Here is a 14892-nt window from a genome sequence, read left to right as displayed (position 1 = left end):
GATTTTAGAAGTCAATTACAGAGTGACAACATGGTCCCTCAGATTACTAACTCTCAATCTCTGTTAACTAAGTAACTATGTGACCAGATGCATCCAGCCTCCTTGATAAAGGAGGTTTTTTTATGGTGCTGTGCCATATGACCTGAAAGAGAGATGAGCGGTGCTTAGACTGTTCTGAGTCAGGAACCCGTTTTTGAGAATTTGACAAGTTATCATCTCTCCCCAGAATTCTGCAAATGAACACAGACCCACCACAATCTGCATATACTTATACAGTCCATCCATGAACGCCACTGCGTAGGTCTACAAACTGTCTGCTCTGGAGTCTCCCCCAGAGTCTCCTCCCTTTTCCAAACAGTGATCACACTGGCTAGGTATTTCAGCGCCTTACATTCAACAAATGTTTAACTGTGACATAAAAGGGATCGCTGCAAAATGATAGCAAGTATACGCAGTACCTCAAACAGTACTTGGCCATATAGTCAGGGCTCAACAAATATTTGTGAAATGACTCAAAGTATTTAAAAGCATGACCTATTATACATTTTTTTAAACCATACAACTTGTTGTCAATTCTCTCTTTCAAGCAGATAAAAATAGCATTCCCTTCAGCCAAAATTTAATGTAATTTATCTTTAAATTAATTAAAATATCTAAAGTTACGTTTTTATTACTACTGAATGCTACTAAGAAACAATGGCCTTTTTTAGGTCATTTCATATTTCTCTGCTCAAGAACTGCACTTATGTAAGAAAAAACGGATATCAACATTTTAAAACAGCCAAAAAAAAAACCTTTAAACCAACGCAAAACCTCTATAAAGTTGCTAGCTTTATCATTCATCCCTTTCAGAAATAAGAAACTTTAAGGTAGTTTCCATAAAAACTTTCACTCTTAGAACAGCCATGTGTCACTGAACAACAGGGATACTTTGTGAGAAAGGGATGTCAGGCAATTTCATCATTGTGCAAATATCAAATAGTGTGCTTACACAAACGTGGGTGGTATAGCCTACTACACACCTAAGCTACTGCTCCTAGACTACAAATCTGTACATGTTACTGACCTGAATATTACAGGCAGCTACAACACAATGTAAATATTTGTGTATCTAAACACACCTAAACATCGAAAAGGTACAGTAAAAAAGGTACGGTGTTATGCTCTTATGGGACCACCATCATATATGCAATCCACTGTTGACGCAAGTGTTGTTATGCAGTGCACTTCTGTTTTCTAGGCTTCACATTAAAACAGATTGCTTATTTAAGGCTCATTTGTTTTCCTGCCATAAAATCTTTAACTAGCAAATTAATTTCTGCCACTAAAAATAAACAAACTACCTACCAACCAGTTTTAGGCTCACAGATAAAAATTCATACACACCCACATTCCCTGTGGATCCCGTCAGTCTCTGATTTCTGCACTTGGTATAAATAATATGTTCAATATAGAAAGAAAAACAAGAAGAAAAAAAAAAAAACCAACAGTAAGGAGTTAGTCTTACTTATGGCCAAGGTTCTTAGACTTTGGTCCAAGGATCCCTTAAGGGTCCCAGAGACCCTCGAAAATCTATGAGGGCAGATTTTCTTCCTAAACTTCAACTAAATACCACAAAAGAGCAAATGCAGAAGAATCAAGCTGTCCTCTTTAAAACTAAACAAACTACAGGACATTCAAGATAGTTGTAGACATACCTAACAATGCCACTCTTCCCACTATAATTTTTTTTTGTTTTGGAAAAGTTATTTTTCACTAATAATGTTATTTGTATTAATACAATTTAAATTAAGTAGCTCTTCATCTGTTTAGATGTTTTAATTTTTTTTATTATTTCTTACCCAGTAAATATTGAAAATCAAAACATTAACCCAGTAAATATCACAATATAACCCAGATAAACAAAAAGTTATTCAGGGTCCTCAATAATTTTATTTCAAGGGTATCAAGATCATGAGGCCATAAGGCTTTGAAAATCACTGGCCTGTAGCAACTGCCCTTAACGTTTCACTGGATTAAAAAACAGCAGCAAACAGCAATTGGCTGACTTGATCTGCCAAGTAAAATTAGACTTTCTGATTCAAACCACTTTATTAAATAGATAAGTACTATAACATTTTAGGCACTAATAGTACGCATCATCTCATTATCCACTGCTTTTCATACTCATTTTTATACAAAGTTTGAAGAGCTATTTAATTTTACATAACTGTAGCAAAATCCCACTTATGTGGACAGTGAACAATTTAATTCCTCTCTATGGACTGAATTAAATGTTGAGGTTACAATTAGTGTAGTTTTCTCATTCTAATCATCATTGCCCAACAGTTTTCTGTAGTCATTAGGCAGGAAACACAGCATATATACTTGTTCTGAAAATATTCACTGAAATGATTAGAACTTGTCAAAAATTTGATATAAAAAAGGACACATGCCCAAAACACGTAAATCCACACTTGAACTAGAAAGTTGGTTGACTGCTAACCCTGACTTACAGACTTAAAAATAACCCACAATTGCCTGAAACTCAAGAACTGCTTCATACTTCTTGAAGGGGACAACCAAAAACCCTCCCTCCACCCACTCCAATGAACCCATGAATTAAGCACTCGCATATATTTTTTCAGTCAAAAATACCAACAAGAGGTTATCGGACACATTCGGAAATTCAGAAAGACACAGACGTATAAAATACATCTCTACTAGCTTAAGCATACAAACCTCTGCCTATTCACAGCCCTGGCATTTCAGAGAGGCACATACCATGTGGCATCACGTCCACAATTCCGATACCAGTAAGTTACAGAACTTTTGCTGAACCTTTCTCCAGTCTTGCGTCTTTTGGTTAACTGTGTCACTGACTCCTCCTCAGTTCTCTGGGCAAGGGCTTTGCTGCGTGCCTACATACCCCAAATTGCAGATACGTGTCCCACAGTGCCTTACATATATGGTAGGCACTCAATGAACACAGCCATTTAAGGTGAAACAGGAGTACCGAGGAAAACATGTTAAACTGAAGACCCAAAGCCAGAATAAGTTCACTAGATTTAAAACACGTAACAGCCTAAAGGGCATGGGCTCTCCGCAAATTTCTTCTGTGATTTCATCCAGGGTTAGGTTTTTTAATTTGATACTCTACTGAACAGACATAAAAAATGACTATCTCGCTGGGCATGGTGATTCAAGCCTGCAATCCCAGCACTTTGGGAGGCTGAGGCGGGCGGATCACCTGAGCTCGGGAGTTCCAGATCAGCCTTACCAACATGGAGAAACTCCATCTCTACTAAAAATACAAAATTAGCTGGGTGTGGTGGCACATTCCTGTAATCCCAGCTGAGGCAGAAAAATCGCTTGAACCCAGGAGGCGGAGGTTGCAGTGAGCTGAAATAGTGCTACTATACTCCAGCCCGGGTGACAGAGCGATATTCCATCTCAAAAAAAAAAACAAAACAAAAGACTATCTGTAGGAACCCTGGAATGGCAAAACAATAAGACTTCCTCCATAAACTAAAGCCAGTTTACTTATCTGTACTTTGTGTGTAGAATATTTTATTTCCTAGCTATAATTTTTTGTCCCCCCTATCCCCTCCCAACATTTTCCGGAGAAACTTGTAGGACAAGAACTTTAAAACTAGCTACCCTTTCCTTCAACCATTCCCCACTCCTCCAAACACATCCAGATACATGAAATATACCAAGATCTGTCTCAAAGACAATTTTTTAAGTAGCTACTATTCTACACAGAAGAGGGTTTAAAAAGAAAAAAAAAAAACCAAACCCTGAACTTTTATCTTTCCCCCAAAACTTAGACCAAAAAAGTTATCAGAATTATTTAAATGTTCAGTATCCCCCTTTTTTTTTTTTTTTTTTTTTTAACCATATTAAACACGGTCAAAATACTGCTATGTTCACAAAGAAGGAAAGGAGGCAAAACCTGCAGGATATCCCAGCTGAAAAGGGGCCAAATTCTATTTGCTACACAACATTTGAGGCGTACTTTAAGTATGGGTCTCCCCAGAGTTAACTGGCAGATGCATGTACGGATCACACATGCGCATGAAAAATGAGTGTGACTTAGATTGGTGGAAACATGAACTCTCTATGCACACAGCCCTGCCCGCTGAATTTCCTTCTTTTTAAGAGCTTACTGGTACGCTCAGTTCTTATGTCTAAAATAGATATAAGATCAAGTTCACATTCCAAGGGCAATTATGCAAAGAAAACAAGATATGGAAACCTAGCAACTAAAATGCATTCACAGAGGATAATGACTGGTTTAGGTAGAAATAGTATATTACTAACCAACTTCACAAAGGGATTGTGATCTCTTGCCTCTAAAACTGATTTAAGATATAAAAAATGAATATTCTTTTAAACTACAGCCAACCAGACTTAGAATGCAACCATTAACACTTTTACAGTGAGGCGGAGGCATACATAGATCAAAGTGTACTTCCAAGTAAGTAATCACAGCAAACAATGTTGCCTCCAAATTATGCCCCTCTTGTCTGATGCAAGTTTTATAAAAAGACAAGAGCAGAGCAAACAGTCATGTAAGAAAAAGAAATTTTAAAGGAAGAAAAAGTAGAAGAAAAAAGCCAGGTCACTGAAAGAGACAGGGAGAGTGTGCATGTCTATCCGTGCCTGTGTAGAGAAGTGTTGTCAGAAGGGGACAGTATGTGCATATGTGTGTGTGTCTGTGTGTGTGTGCAGCAGGCGTTTGAGTACTTACTGTGCCCGGCTCTCTGTCTGCTCCCGAGGTTACCAAGAAACGCACAGACATGCCCGTTCAGACACAGAGGCAAGAACAGAAATAAAAAAAAGGGGGGAATAATTAGAACACAAGCCCCAAACAGTTTTAAAAATGGCTTTTATTTATATAAGTCATTGCACATTCCTAATACAGTGATTTCCTGAAAATTACAGTATTTTGTAAACATAAGATTTACAGTTTAACCATACACAAAGCCTATTTTTTTATTTCTTGACAGAATAAATTACTTTTCTTCAAAAAATTAGTCAAGTGCAATTTTGCCCAATATTTAATGCATACTAGAATTAAAGCCTATGAAACTAAGTAGTAACAGATGCAATTATCAAACCTTTCATTTGAACACATTCACTTTCAAATTTAACTTCTTATTTCGCCCCATTTAACAACATTACTTTCTTTGAAAATTACCCAATTAAGCAGTTAACAGTTTTCCATAATATGGTACAGGCCACTGGCATTAACTAGGCAGTTGCCAAGATGTCAAGATGCCTGCAATCTAACGAGATCAAGAAATCTACAGATGCCCACAGCAAACCCTGCAAACTTCCAGGGTGACCTGTGTTTCAGTGGAAAGCTTTGCAACAGTTCCTCTTATCTCATTGTTTGCTCTCTGTATAGGTTGGGGCTCTCTTTAGCGATGCACACAACTTTGCAGCACTGTAAGAGTATGAGGACAAAGTCCTAATCTGGCTTGCCCGGCCTCTCACCTCTGTGGTGCTCTGCATCGTGGTGCTTCTTGTCATCTTTTATTGCCAAGTGAGACTGCCCACTCAGAGCACTAGACAGCGCAAGAAGGCCGGCACTGCCCCCGAGGGGCGGGATTCCAGGAGGCTGAAGTCCCGAAGGGTGAGGCGTAAGGGGAACTGGGGGTCCGTGGCCATGAGAAAGATGCTGAGCTTGCAACTGCTGCTGCTGTTGGTGGTGGTGAGAGAGAAAAAGGAGGAGGAGGAGGTAGTGGTGACAGTGATGGCGATGGAGGCGGCATCCAGGGAAAAACAGACATGACAGGAGGGGAAGGAGGAAACAGAACAGGAGGTTCAACAAACACACAAAGGGAGCCAAGAAAGAGAGGGAGGAAAGGGGAAAAAATGCGATTAGTGCTTTCAGTTCATCAAAAGCTTTCACCTGCTCAATGACCTCTCCCCCACCTTCCCAAAATACAATCCTTACATCTACACTGTCACTTTCTGGTATCACTCACCCCAAGACAGGAGCTGTTTATTATTAAGCAAGGCGGCTATATCAGTAAGTAAACATGAGCTAGTTCTTCTGTCTCTATGCGCCTCCAGGGAGGAGATCCAACATGTCACTGAATCTAAGATGCCACAGATTTTCAGACTCATGCTGTTTTTGGAGAGTTTAAAATGGGGGTGGGGATGCATCCTACAATCTAGTAGCCATACTCTCAACCTGTCACCAGGTAACTCCATTCCACCCTACACCCTTGCATTGACTTACCACAGTAGTATGATGAGACAAAACCAAAATACTATCACTAACGAACAGAATTTGGAAAGATGGGTGTCTCATGCACCACCCAGGCACTTGTGCCCCCTTGTTCCATCAAGCCCTCTCAGTCCTGTGAGGAAGTATTGCAATTCCCATTTCCCAGAAGGAACAAAGGCTCAAAGGCATTCAGTAAATTGCTGAAACTCTCTCCCTAGGTGGGAGGGGACTGCAGTCAGTACAGGAGCAACTCTTACAGCTGCTGTTTACCATAAGGCCACAGACAGGAGAGAGGATCTCAGGGAGCCAGGCTTGTGGCCACTGGAAGAAACATTAGAGACGAAACTTTGTATATGCTTTCCTTTCTACCAAGCTCCACCCCTCAAACCCACTCTTTGTACGTGACTCATGAAAATACTGAGACCTAGAATGGGTAGGACCATGGATGAGGAAAGCACTTATGTGTGGGACTCCAGCCAGTGAGCCAAGCCCCTGTTCCCAAATGCCTTTTCCATGACTGCACTTTGCTCCCATCGTTTAACCCATTCTAGAAGTTCTAAGTCAGTTCTCATTACACAGTAGCATTGCTCTTACACATTATATTTAAAAGCACATTGTATGAAATGAAAAAGTATCCAAGAAATGGCCCCTGCACCATGAATCTGACCACATTTCATCTGTCCAACATAAAACTTATTTTTGATGAGGCAGTAAAAACAATTAAGGCTCAATTTCTTAGGTGTAATGTTAGAAAATTCTCCAGATTCTGATTTGTGCTCACTTCCCTGGGACTCAATTACTCATTTTATTTATTATCCCCTTGCGTGCACTGAATATATTAAATCTTCATGCCAGATCTTCAGTCATTTCTACCCAGCCCATTGACTTTTAACGGAATCCCAAACACACTTTCCAACCTCAAAAGTTAGAGAAAACACCATCTTAAAGCCAGAAATCAGTGTCTGTGGAAATCGTACAATGAATTTTCCAGCACTCCAATCTTTCTAAAAATGTTTAGGGTCAGGCACGGTGGCTCACTATAATCCTATAATCCCAACACTTTGGAGGCCAAGGCAGGAAGATTACCGTAGCCCAAGAGTTTGAGACTGGCCTGGGCGACATGGGGAGATTCCATCTCTATTTTAAAATAAATAAATAAAAACATCTAAGAGCCAGCCAACTATCTTTATAAACTTTCATTCTGTTCAAAGACAGCACAGTTCTAATTAGAAGCAAAATGGAAAAGGGGGTGAGGTCAGAACAGGCAGCATTCATAGCATTCTTGGAAAGTATAAACTACTCATTCACCATTTGAGATCATAATAACAATTTCTTTATGCATAAAATCACCTTCCTGTCATTCCAAAGACACTAATTCTTGCTCTGTCACCTTTTAAGAGCTTGGCAATAGTGAGACATAAAACTGAAGAAGCTTGCAGTGGCATCACGGTCCACCAGGCATGCTCATTAGCACTTAATTAGGAACTAGACACCTGCCATAAGAAATGTGCTTGGAGAAGGATGAGGAACAGGTCTGCCCTACCAGCAATTACTATCATTACTTGCAGAGTAAGAGCTATGTCCGGCTTCTGGGGGAGAAATGCAATGATGCATACACAAGCAAGTGCAGCGGGTAATTAGGCACGGCACTAATTAAAAGAAGATGAGAGAGACTAAGCTGAGGGGAAGGAATCTAACCATAGGGTGGAGGACGCCACCCTCTCACCCCTCTTCCTGCTTCCCCCACTCCCCTAAAAATCTAGAATGCAGTCACCAGAAGATGACTTCAGAGGTGGGATTCTTATGTCAGACCAAACATACTCCGGTAATATTTAGATACTAAGTAAAGATTTCCGGCTAGGCACAGTGGCTCACCCCTGTAATCTCAATACTTTGGGAGTCCAAGGCGGGTGGATCACAAGGTCAGGAGTTCAAGACCAGCCTGGCCAAGATGCTGAAACCCCGTCTTTACTAAAAATACAAAAATTAGCCAGGCGTGGTGGCGGATACCTGTAATCCCAGCTACTAGGGAGGCTGAGGCAGGAGAATCGCTTGAACCCAAGTGGCAGAGGCTGCAGTCAGCTGAGATCACACCACTGCACTCCAGCCTGGACGACAGAACAAAACTCCATCTCAAAAAAAAAAAAAAAGATTTTCCCTCCCAAAATCCAAGCTAGCTTTCAGAAAGATGAACTGGGGAAGGTGGATCATGCCTGTAATCCCAGCGCTTTAGGAAGCTGAGGCAGGTGGATCACTTGAGGTCAGGAGTTTGAGACCAGCCTGACCAACATGGTGAAACCCTGTCTCTACTAAAAATACACAAATTAGCCGGGCGTGGTGGTGCATGCCTATAATCCCAGCTACTCGAAAGGCTGAGGTGGGAGAATCGTTTGAACCTGGAAGGCGGAGGCTGTAGTGAGCTGAGATCCCGCCACTGCACTCCAGTCTGGGTGACAAGAATGAGACTCAGTATCCAAAAAAAAAAAAAAAAAAAAAAAGATGAACTGGGAGCAGATTCTGATAGCTTACTGTGAAGAGGTGTTGGCTTACATAATGGGGCTTTGCCACAGCTGTGAAGTAACCCTTTGTGGTTAAACCCAACAGTTTGACTAATATCTAGCAACAGCAACATTCAACAGCCTAACTGGCCATGGGTAACTTCCACCTCTACCCTAATCTGACCTTCTAGGTCCCCTGAACGAACAGCTCACTGTCTGTTTAGAGGTAACTGGGTTCTTCCATCCATTGCTTGGCTACAATGAAAGCTGCTCTTTTTTTTTTTTTTTTTTAAAAGCAAAATCCTATCAAACTGAAAGGAGTACTAAGTAACAATCAAATGGATCACAACTGCTGAAGATGTCGTGATTCTAGGAAATGTGGCCATTCCACTTCATATTCGACTTCTTGTTTCTGCAGGGCAGTGCTCCTAGATAATATCTAAGTGTCCGTCGTCTGGCACAAGCTTAGAACACATCTGAGGCAGAGAGGGTAGGTATCATGGTTCCCATTTCACAGATGATACTGGCTCAAAGCCAACAGGCTTGTTACGGGGCTCAGAGCCAGAACGAGGGCTACAACCCTTTTGTTTCGTAGGACAACATTTCTCGTGTAACCCCAGCAGCTCAGTCATGTTCTCAAGAATAAGAAAGGGGGCAAAGTCGTTCTCTACTGAAGACTTCGCATTTCCCCCGCTGCTCAATTACCAGATGCTCTTGAGAACGTGCCATACTACGTACCCAGAGACAAATCCACTCTCACCAACAAGCCTAATGGCAGTGACAGGGGGGAGTTTATGCTTAGACTGCATGAGTACCATCTCCTGTCCCCCCTTCTCGATGCCTGTCATACATCTGCTAAAGGATGCTATCCCTTGCCCCCAGCTCTCTTCCAAAGAAGTATGTCAAGAGCAATCAAGCCTAACAGTGTTGGCTTTGGCTTTTCTCAGGAGTACATTCTTAACATTATAAATGCAAAGTGTCATTTCTAAGATAAAATACTCATTTAAATGAGTAGAGGGGCCAAATCTACAAGAGTAAAACAGCTATCTCCAAAAGGACAGCGCTCCTCTGTCCCATCTGTCTTTGGAAGCCCATTTGCTCTCAACAAAGCTTACCTGAGACACTGGTACTTACCGCCTTCAACAAAAGGAAAAAGCATGGATGCTACTTGAATATATTTTAGGAAAAAGTAACACTGCTACTACTATACAGCCAAAACCCAATAGCTCTGCCAATGAGGAGAATTTATGCACACTTTTTCTTTTTTCTTTTTGGACAGGGTCTTCACTGTCGCCCAGGCTGGAGTACAGTGGCGAAATCTCAGCTCACTACAATCTCCTCCTTCTGGGTTCAAGCAATTCTCCTGCCTCAGCCACACAAGTACCTGGGATTCCAGGTACACACCACCACGCCCAGCTAATTTTTATATTTTTAGTAGAGATGAGGTTTCACCACATCGGCCAGGCTGATCTGGAACTCCTGACCTCAAGTGATCTGCCCACTTCAGCCTCCCAAAGTGCTGAGATTACAAGCATGCGCCACCACACCCAGCCGATACATGCATGTTTTTTTAGGCAAAGTCTCACTCTGTCACTCAGGCTGGAGTGCAGCAGCACACTTATGGCTCACTGCAGCTCAAATGCCTGGGCTCAAGCAATCCTCCCACCTCAGCCTCCTAAGTACATACTTAGCTGGGACTACAAGTGTGCACCACTACACTTGGCTAAATTTTTTATAGAGATGGGGTCTCACCATGTTGCCCAGGCTGGTCTGGAACTCCTGTTTTCAAGCAATCCTCCCTCCTCAGCCTCCCAAAGTGCTGGGATTACAGATGTGGGCCACTGTGCCCTGGCCACAACTTGGCTAATTTTTTTATAGAGATGGGGTCTCACCATGTTGCCCAGGCTGGTCTAGAACTCCTGGCTTGGCCTTCCAAAGTGCTGGATTACAAGTGTAAGCTACCATAGCTGGCCTGCATCTGTCCTCTCTAACCAAAACCTGCCCCTATCATTTGGAAAACCGCAAGATGTTTTTTTCAACAAGACAGGAAGGTTGAGGAAATTTATTCTTTTAAGCATTAGTTTATAGTAATTAGGAAATTTGTTTAAAAGTCAAAATGCTTGTAGATTTACACAACGTAGAACACACATGCAAAAGTTTGTAAAGTGATTAGAAAAAGGTCTTTTTTTTTTTTTTTTTTTGAGACAGTCTCACTCTGTCACCCAGGCTGGAGTATAGTGGTGTAATCTTGGCTCACTGCAACCTCCGCCTCCTGGGTTCAAGCTATTCTTGTGCCTCAGCCTCCATAGTAGCTGGGATTACAGGCAAACACCACCACACCCAGCTAATTTTTGTATTTTTAGTAGAGATGGGGTTTTGCCATGTTGGCCAGGCTGGTCTTGAACTCCTGGCTTCAAGTGATCCACCCACCTCGGCCTCCCAAAGTGCTGGGATTACAGGCATGAACCACCAAGCCCAGTCGAGAAAAAGCATTTTTGATAATCAATGACAGTTTCTAGCAATATAGCTGGTTTCTCAGGCTATGACTAGACCACTGGTTCTCAAGCAGAACCAATTTTGACACCCCTTCCCTCCCTGCTTCAGGGACAGGTGGCCGTGTGTGGAGGTCACTGCGGGGAATGGAAAAGGATGCTACTGGTGCATCTAGTGGGTGAAGGCCAAGGATACTGTGAGCGTCCTACAATGCACAGGACAGCCCCCACCACAGAGAATTATCCTGCCCAAAATGTCAACAGTGCTAAGGTTCACTAACTTGAATTTAGACCTAAGCTGAGATTCTGTGCCATTAATGAGAATTCATGTTCTTGTATGCTAAGTGACTTGCCAAATTCTTGTTTAAAAAATAAAAATACTATTCAACATTCAATCACATTCATTGTCCCTTCATCGCCATCTGAGTACCCTGTCACAACACAAAAAACTGAACATCTGCTTTCTTAAGCTGATTCCACTAACGATTTCAAAAATTTAAAAAAAAAAAAAAAATTCCTTGTATTTTACAAAGCAATTTGAGAAAGGGCTACACTGGGAAATTTTACATACTGGTGTTCTGGGGCCCTAAAGGGAGTGACAAATGTTCAGATTTGGGAATAAAGAGATCAATGCACTTGCTCTAACTAAAATCATTTGAATAGGCTGAGAGTGAGACAAATAAAACAAATGCCAAACCCTGAGTTAATGATACTGAAAACCCACAAGGAATAAAGCGATCTCATCCATGTCAAACAACAGCCACGCGTTGAGAATTTTAATTCACATTTTACTTAGTACAGCTTGGGTCAATTATATTACTATAATGAAACTGACTTTGCTGTTTACATTCAGAGCATTATTGTAATGGTATAGTTTCTACACACAGTCACAGCGCATGGCTTATCACCATGTTGTTGTAGCCTCTAACAACTGGGAAGGACACCCAGTATGAAAACACAGGCCAATGCCCACCTTCTCCTCACCGGATCCTAAGCTCCTTACCACCAACCATGGAATCAACTTTAATTTCTGAAACTTCACCTGCTTTATAACTCCAAGAAAAACTATCTCATAAAAATCACAGACTTAACCCAACCCAAACTAAAACCATGCCCCTAAATGGCACCTCTGATGCTAAGAGTGACAGTAAGTGGCATTTATAGCACTCGGTATTTAAACACTTTTTTTTAAGGGGAAAAAAACGTGAAAAGGACCGTTTGTTGACAGTTCTCTCCAAATCACTCTTCCTTGGTTTCTGCTATTTTCCTGTTCTTTAAAACACTCAAATCCTATCTTGGGAGACAGCAAAAATAAATAAATAAAGAAGAAGAAAACTGGTATGCTACATAAACAAGTGGGAAAGAGCCGTCTGGCAGCAGAAAACATCAAGGACACTACTGTAGGAGTTATCGCAATACCTCCCATTATGTGAATGGCCTCTCACGTAAAGAGGGGCAAGGGTGATAAACTGGGAGAAACTGCTTACAGGGCCAAGAATTCTCCAGCCACTCGAAGACAATAATAAAAACTAAAGTAACAATCCATTAAAGGCCCCATCTCAATGCAGGAACACACAGAAAATGATGCATGGGCAACCTAAGGAATGGGAGAAAATATTTGCAAACCATACCTCAAATAAGAGTTTAACATCCAAAAAACTCAATAGTACGAAAATAAAAAAATAAGTATCCTAATTTAAAAATGGGCAAAAGACCTCCTAAACAGACATTTTTCAATGAAGACATACAAATGGCCAACAGATAAACGAAAAAATGCTCAATATAATTAATCATGAAGGAAATGCAAATCAGAGCCACAATGAAGTATCACTTCAGGCTGGGCGTAGTGGCTCACGCCTGTAAACCCAGCACTTTGGGAGGCCGAGGTGGGCAGATCACCTGAGGTGGGGAGTTCCAGACCAGCCCAACTAACATGGAGAAACCCAGTGTCTATGAAAAATACAAAATTAGCTGGGCGTGGTGGCGCATGCCTGCAATCCCAGCTACTCAGGAGGCTGAGGCAGGAGAATCACTTGAACCTGGGAGGCGGAGGTTGCGGTGAGCAGAGATCACGCCACTGCACTCCAGCCTGGGCAACAAGAGCAAAGCTCCATCTCCAAAAAAAAAAAAAAGAAAGAAATATCACGTCAAACCCGTTGAGATGGCAGGTAACAAAAGACAAGATATGTGTTAGTGACGGTGTGGAGAAAAGGTAACCCTTGTACCCTGTTCTTAGGAATGTAAACTGTTACAGTCCTGATGGAAAACAACAGTATAGAAGTTTCTTAAAAAGTTAAAAATAGAACTTTCTCAAAAAGGTTAAGTATCCCTTTTCTGAAGTGCTTGGGACCAGCAATGTTTGGATTCTGGATTTTTTTCAGATTTTTAAATATTTGCAATATTCTTACTGGCTGAGAATTAGAATTAGGGCTGCTCAATCTGTACATGATCCAGCAATCCCACTTCTGGGTATATATCTAAAGAAAATGAAATCGGGATCTGGGTGTGGTGGCTCACACCTGCAATCCCAGCACTTTGGGGGCCAAGGCGGGTGGATCATCTGAGGTCAGGAGTTCAAGACCAGCCTGGCCAACATGGTCAAACCACGTCTCTACTAAAAAAAAAAAAAAAAAAAAAATTAGCCAGATGTGGTGGGCGCCTATAATCCCAGCTACTCAGGAGGCTGAGGCAGGAGAATTGCTTGAACCCAGGAGATGGAGGTTGCAGTGAGCCAACACAGTGCCACTGCACTCCAGCCTGGGTGACAGAGTGATTCTCCATCTAGAAAGAAAGAAAGAGACAGAAAGAGAGAGAGAGAGAGAGAAAATGAAATCAGTATATCAAAGATACATCTGCAATCCATGACCACTGCAGCGCTATTCACGAGAGCCAAGATATCGAACAACCCAAATGTCTGTTGATGGATGAACAGATAAAGAAAATGTGGTACATACAAACACAATGGAATACTACTCAGCCTTGAAAAAGAAGAAAATTCTACCACTTGTGACAACATGGGTAAATCTGCAGGACAGCAGGCTAAGCGAAATAGGCAGATTCAGAAAGACAAATAACACATAATCTCCCTACTATGTGGAATCTAAGAGTACAACTCACAGAAGCAGAGAGTAGAATGGTGGCTACCTTGAGGGACAAGGGAAAATGAGGAGAAGTTGGTCAAAGGGCACAAGGTTTCAGTTACTCAAGATAAAGAAGATCTGGATTTCCAAGGCACAGCACGGAGACTATAGTTAATAATACTGTATTGTATACTTGAAATTTGCTAAAATGGTACCTGGTGGGGTGTTTGTTGTTGTTGTTGTTTTGAGATGGAGTTTCGCTCTTGTTGCCCAGGCTGGAGTGCAATGGCGCTATCTCGGCTCACCACAACTTCTGCCTCCTGGGTTCAAGCGATTCTCCTGCCTAAGCCTCCCAAGTAGCTGGGATTATAGGCATGTGCCACCATGCCAGGTTAATTTTGTATTTTTAGTAGAGACGGGGTTTCTCCATGTTGGTCAGGCTGGTCTCAAACTCCTGACCTCAAGTGATCCACCTGTCTCAGCTTCCTAAAGCGCTGGGATTATAGGCATGAGCCACCGCGCCCAGCCCTTTGTTTTCTTAGAGACAGGGTCTCATTTGGTCACCCATCATTTGGTGGGATATAGTGGTGTGATTTTATCTC

The 14892-nt window shown here is 41.7% G+C and overlaps 1 protein-coding gene across 7 annotated transcripts in view; it reads right to left on the bottom strand.

Moving 5' to 3' along the window:
- Positions 1–14892, bottom strand: part of TLE1 (TLE family member 1, transcriptional corepressor) — a 105861-nt gene that overhangs the window by 45607 nt on the left and 45362 nt on the right. For 4 of the 7 annotated variants that reach the window (XM_007969573.3, XM_007969574.3, XM_007969575.3 and 1 more), the window contains 2 exons: positions 5482–5686; positions 4733–4749 (listed from right to left, as the gene is read on the bottom strand). The exons of 2 other annotated variants lie outside the window; for them this stretch is intronic. In XM_007969573.3, the coding sequence (XP_007967764.2) occupies positions 4733–4749; positions 5482–5686 (222 nt within the window). The remainder of the gene's footprint in view (positions 1–4732; positions 4750–5481; positions 5687–14892) is intronic. One more of the 7 variants, XM_073021499.1, reaches the window with a different exon arrangement.

The sequence above is a fragment of the Chlorocebus sabaeus genome, chromosome 12 (genome assembly GCF_047675955.1).
Source record: "Chlorocebus sabaeus isolate Y175 chromosome 12, mChlSab1.0.hap1, whole genome shotgun sequence".
In the NCBI taxonomy this organism is placed as follows: domain Eukaryota; kingdom Metazoa; phylum Chordata; class Mammalia; order Primates; family Cercopithecidae; genus Chlorocebus; species Chlorocebus sabaeus.
This window is presented reverse-complemented; position numbering and strand designations above follow the sequence as displayed.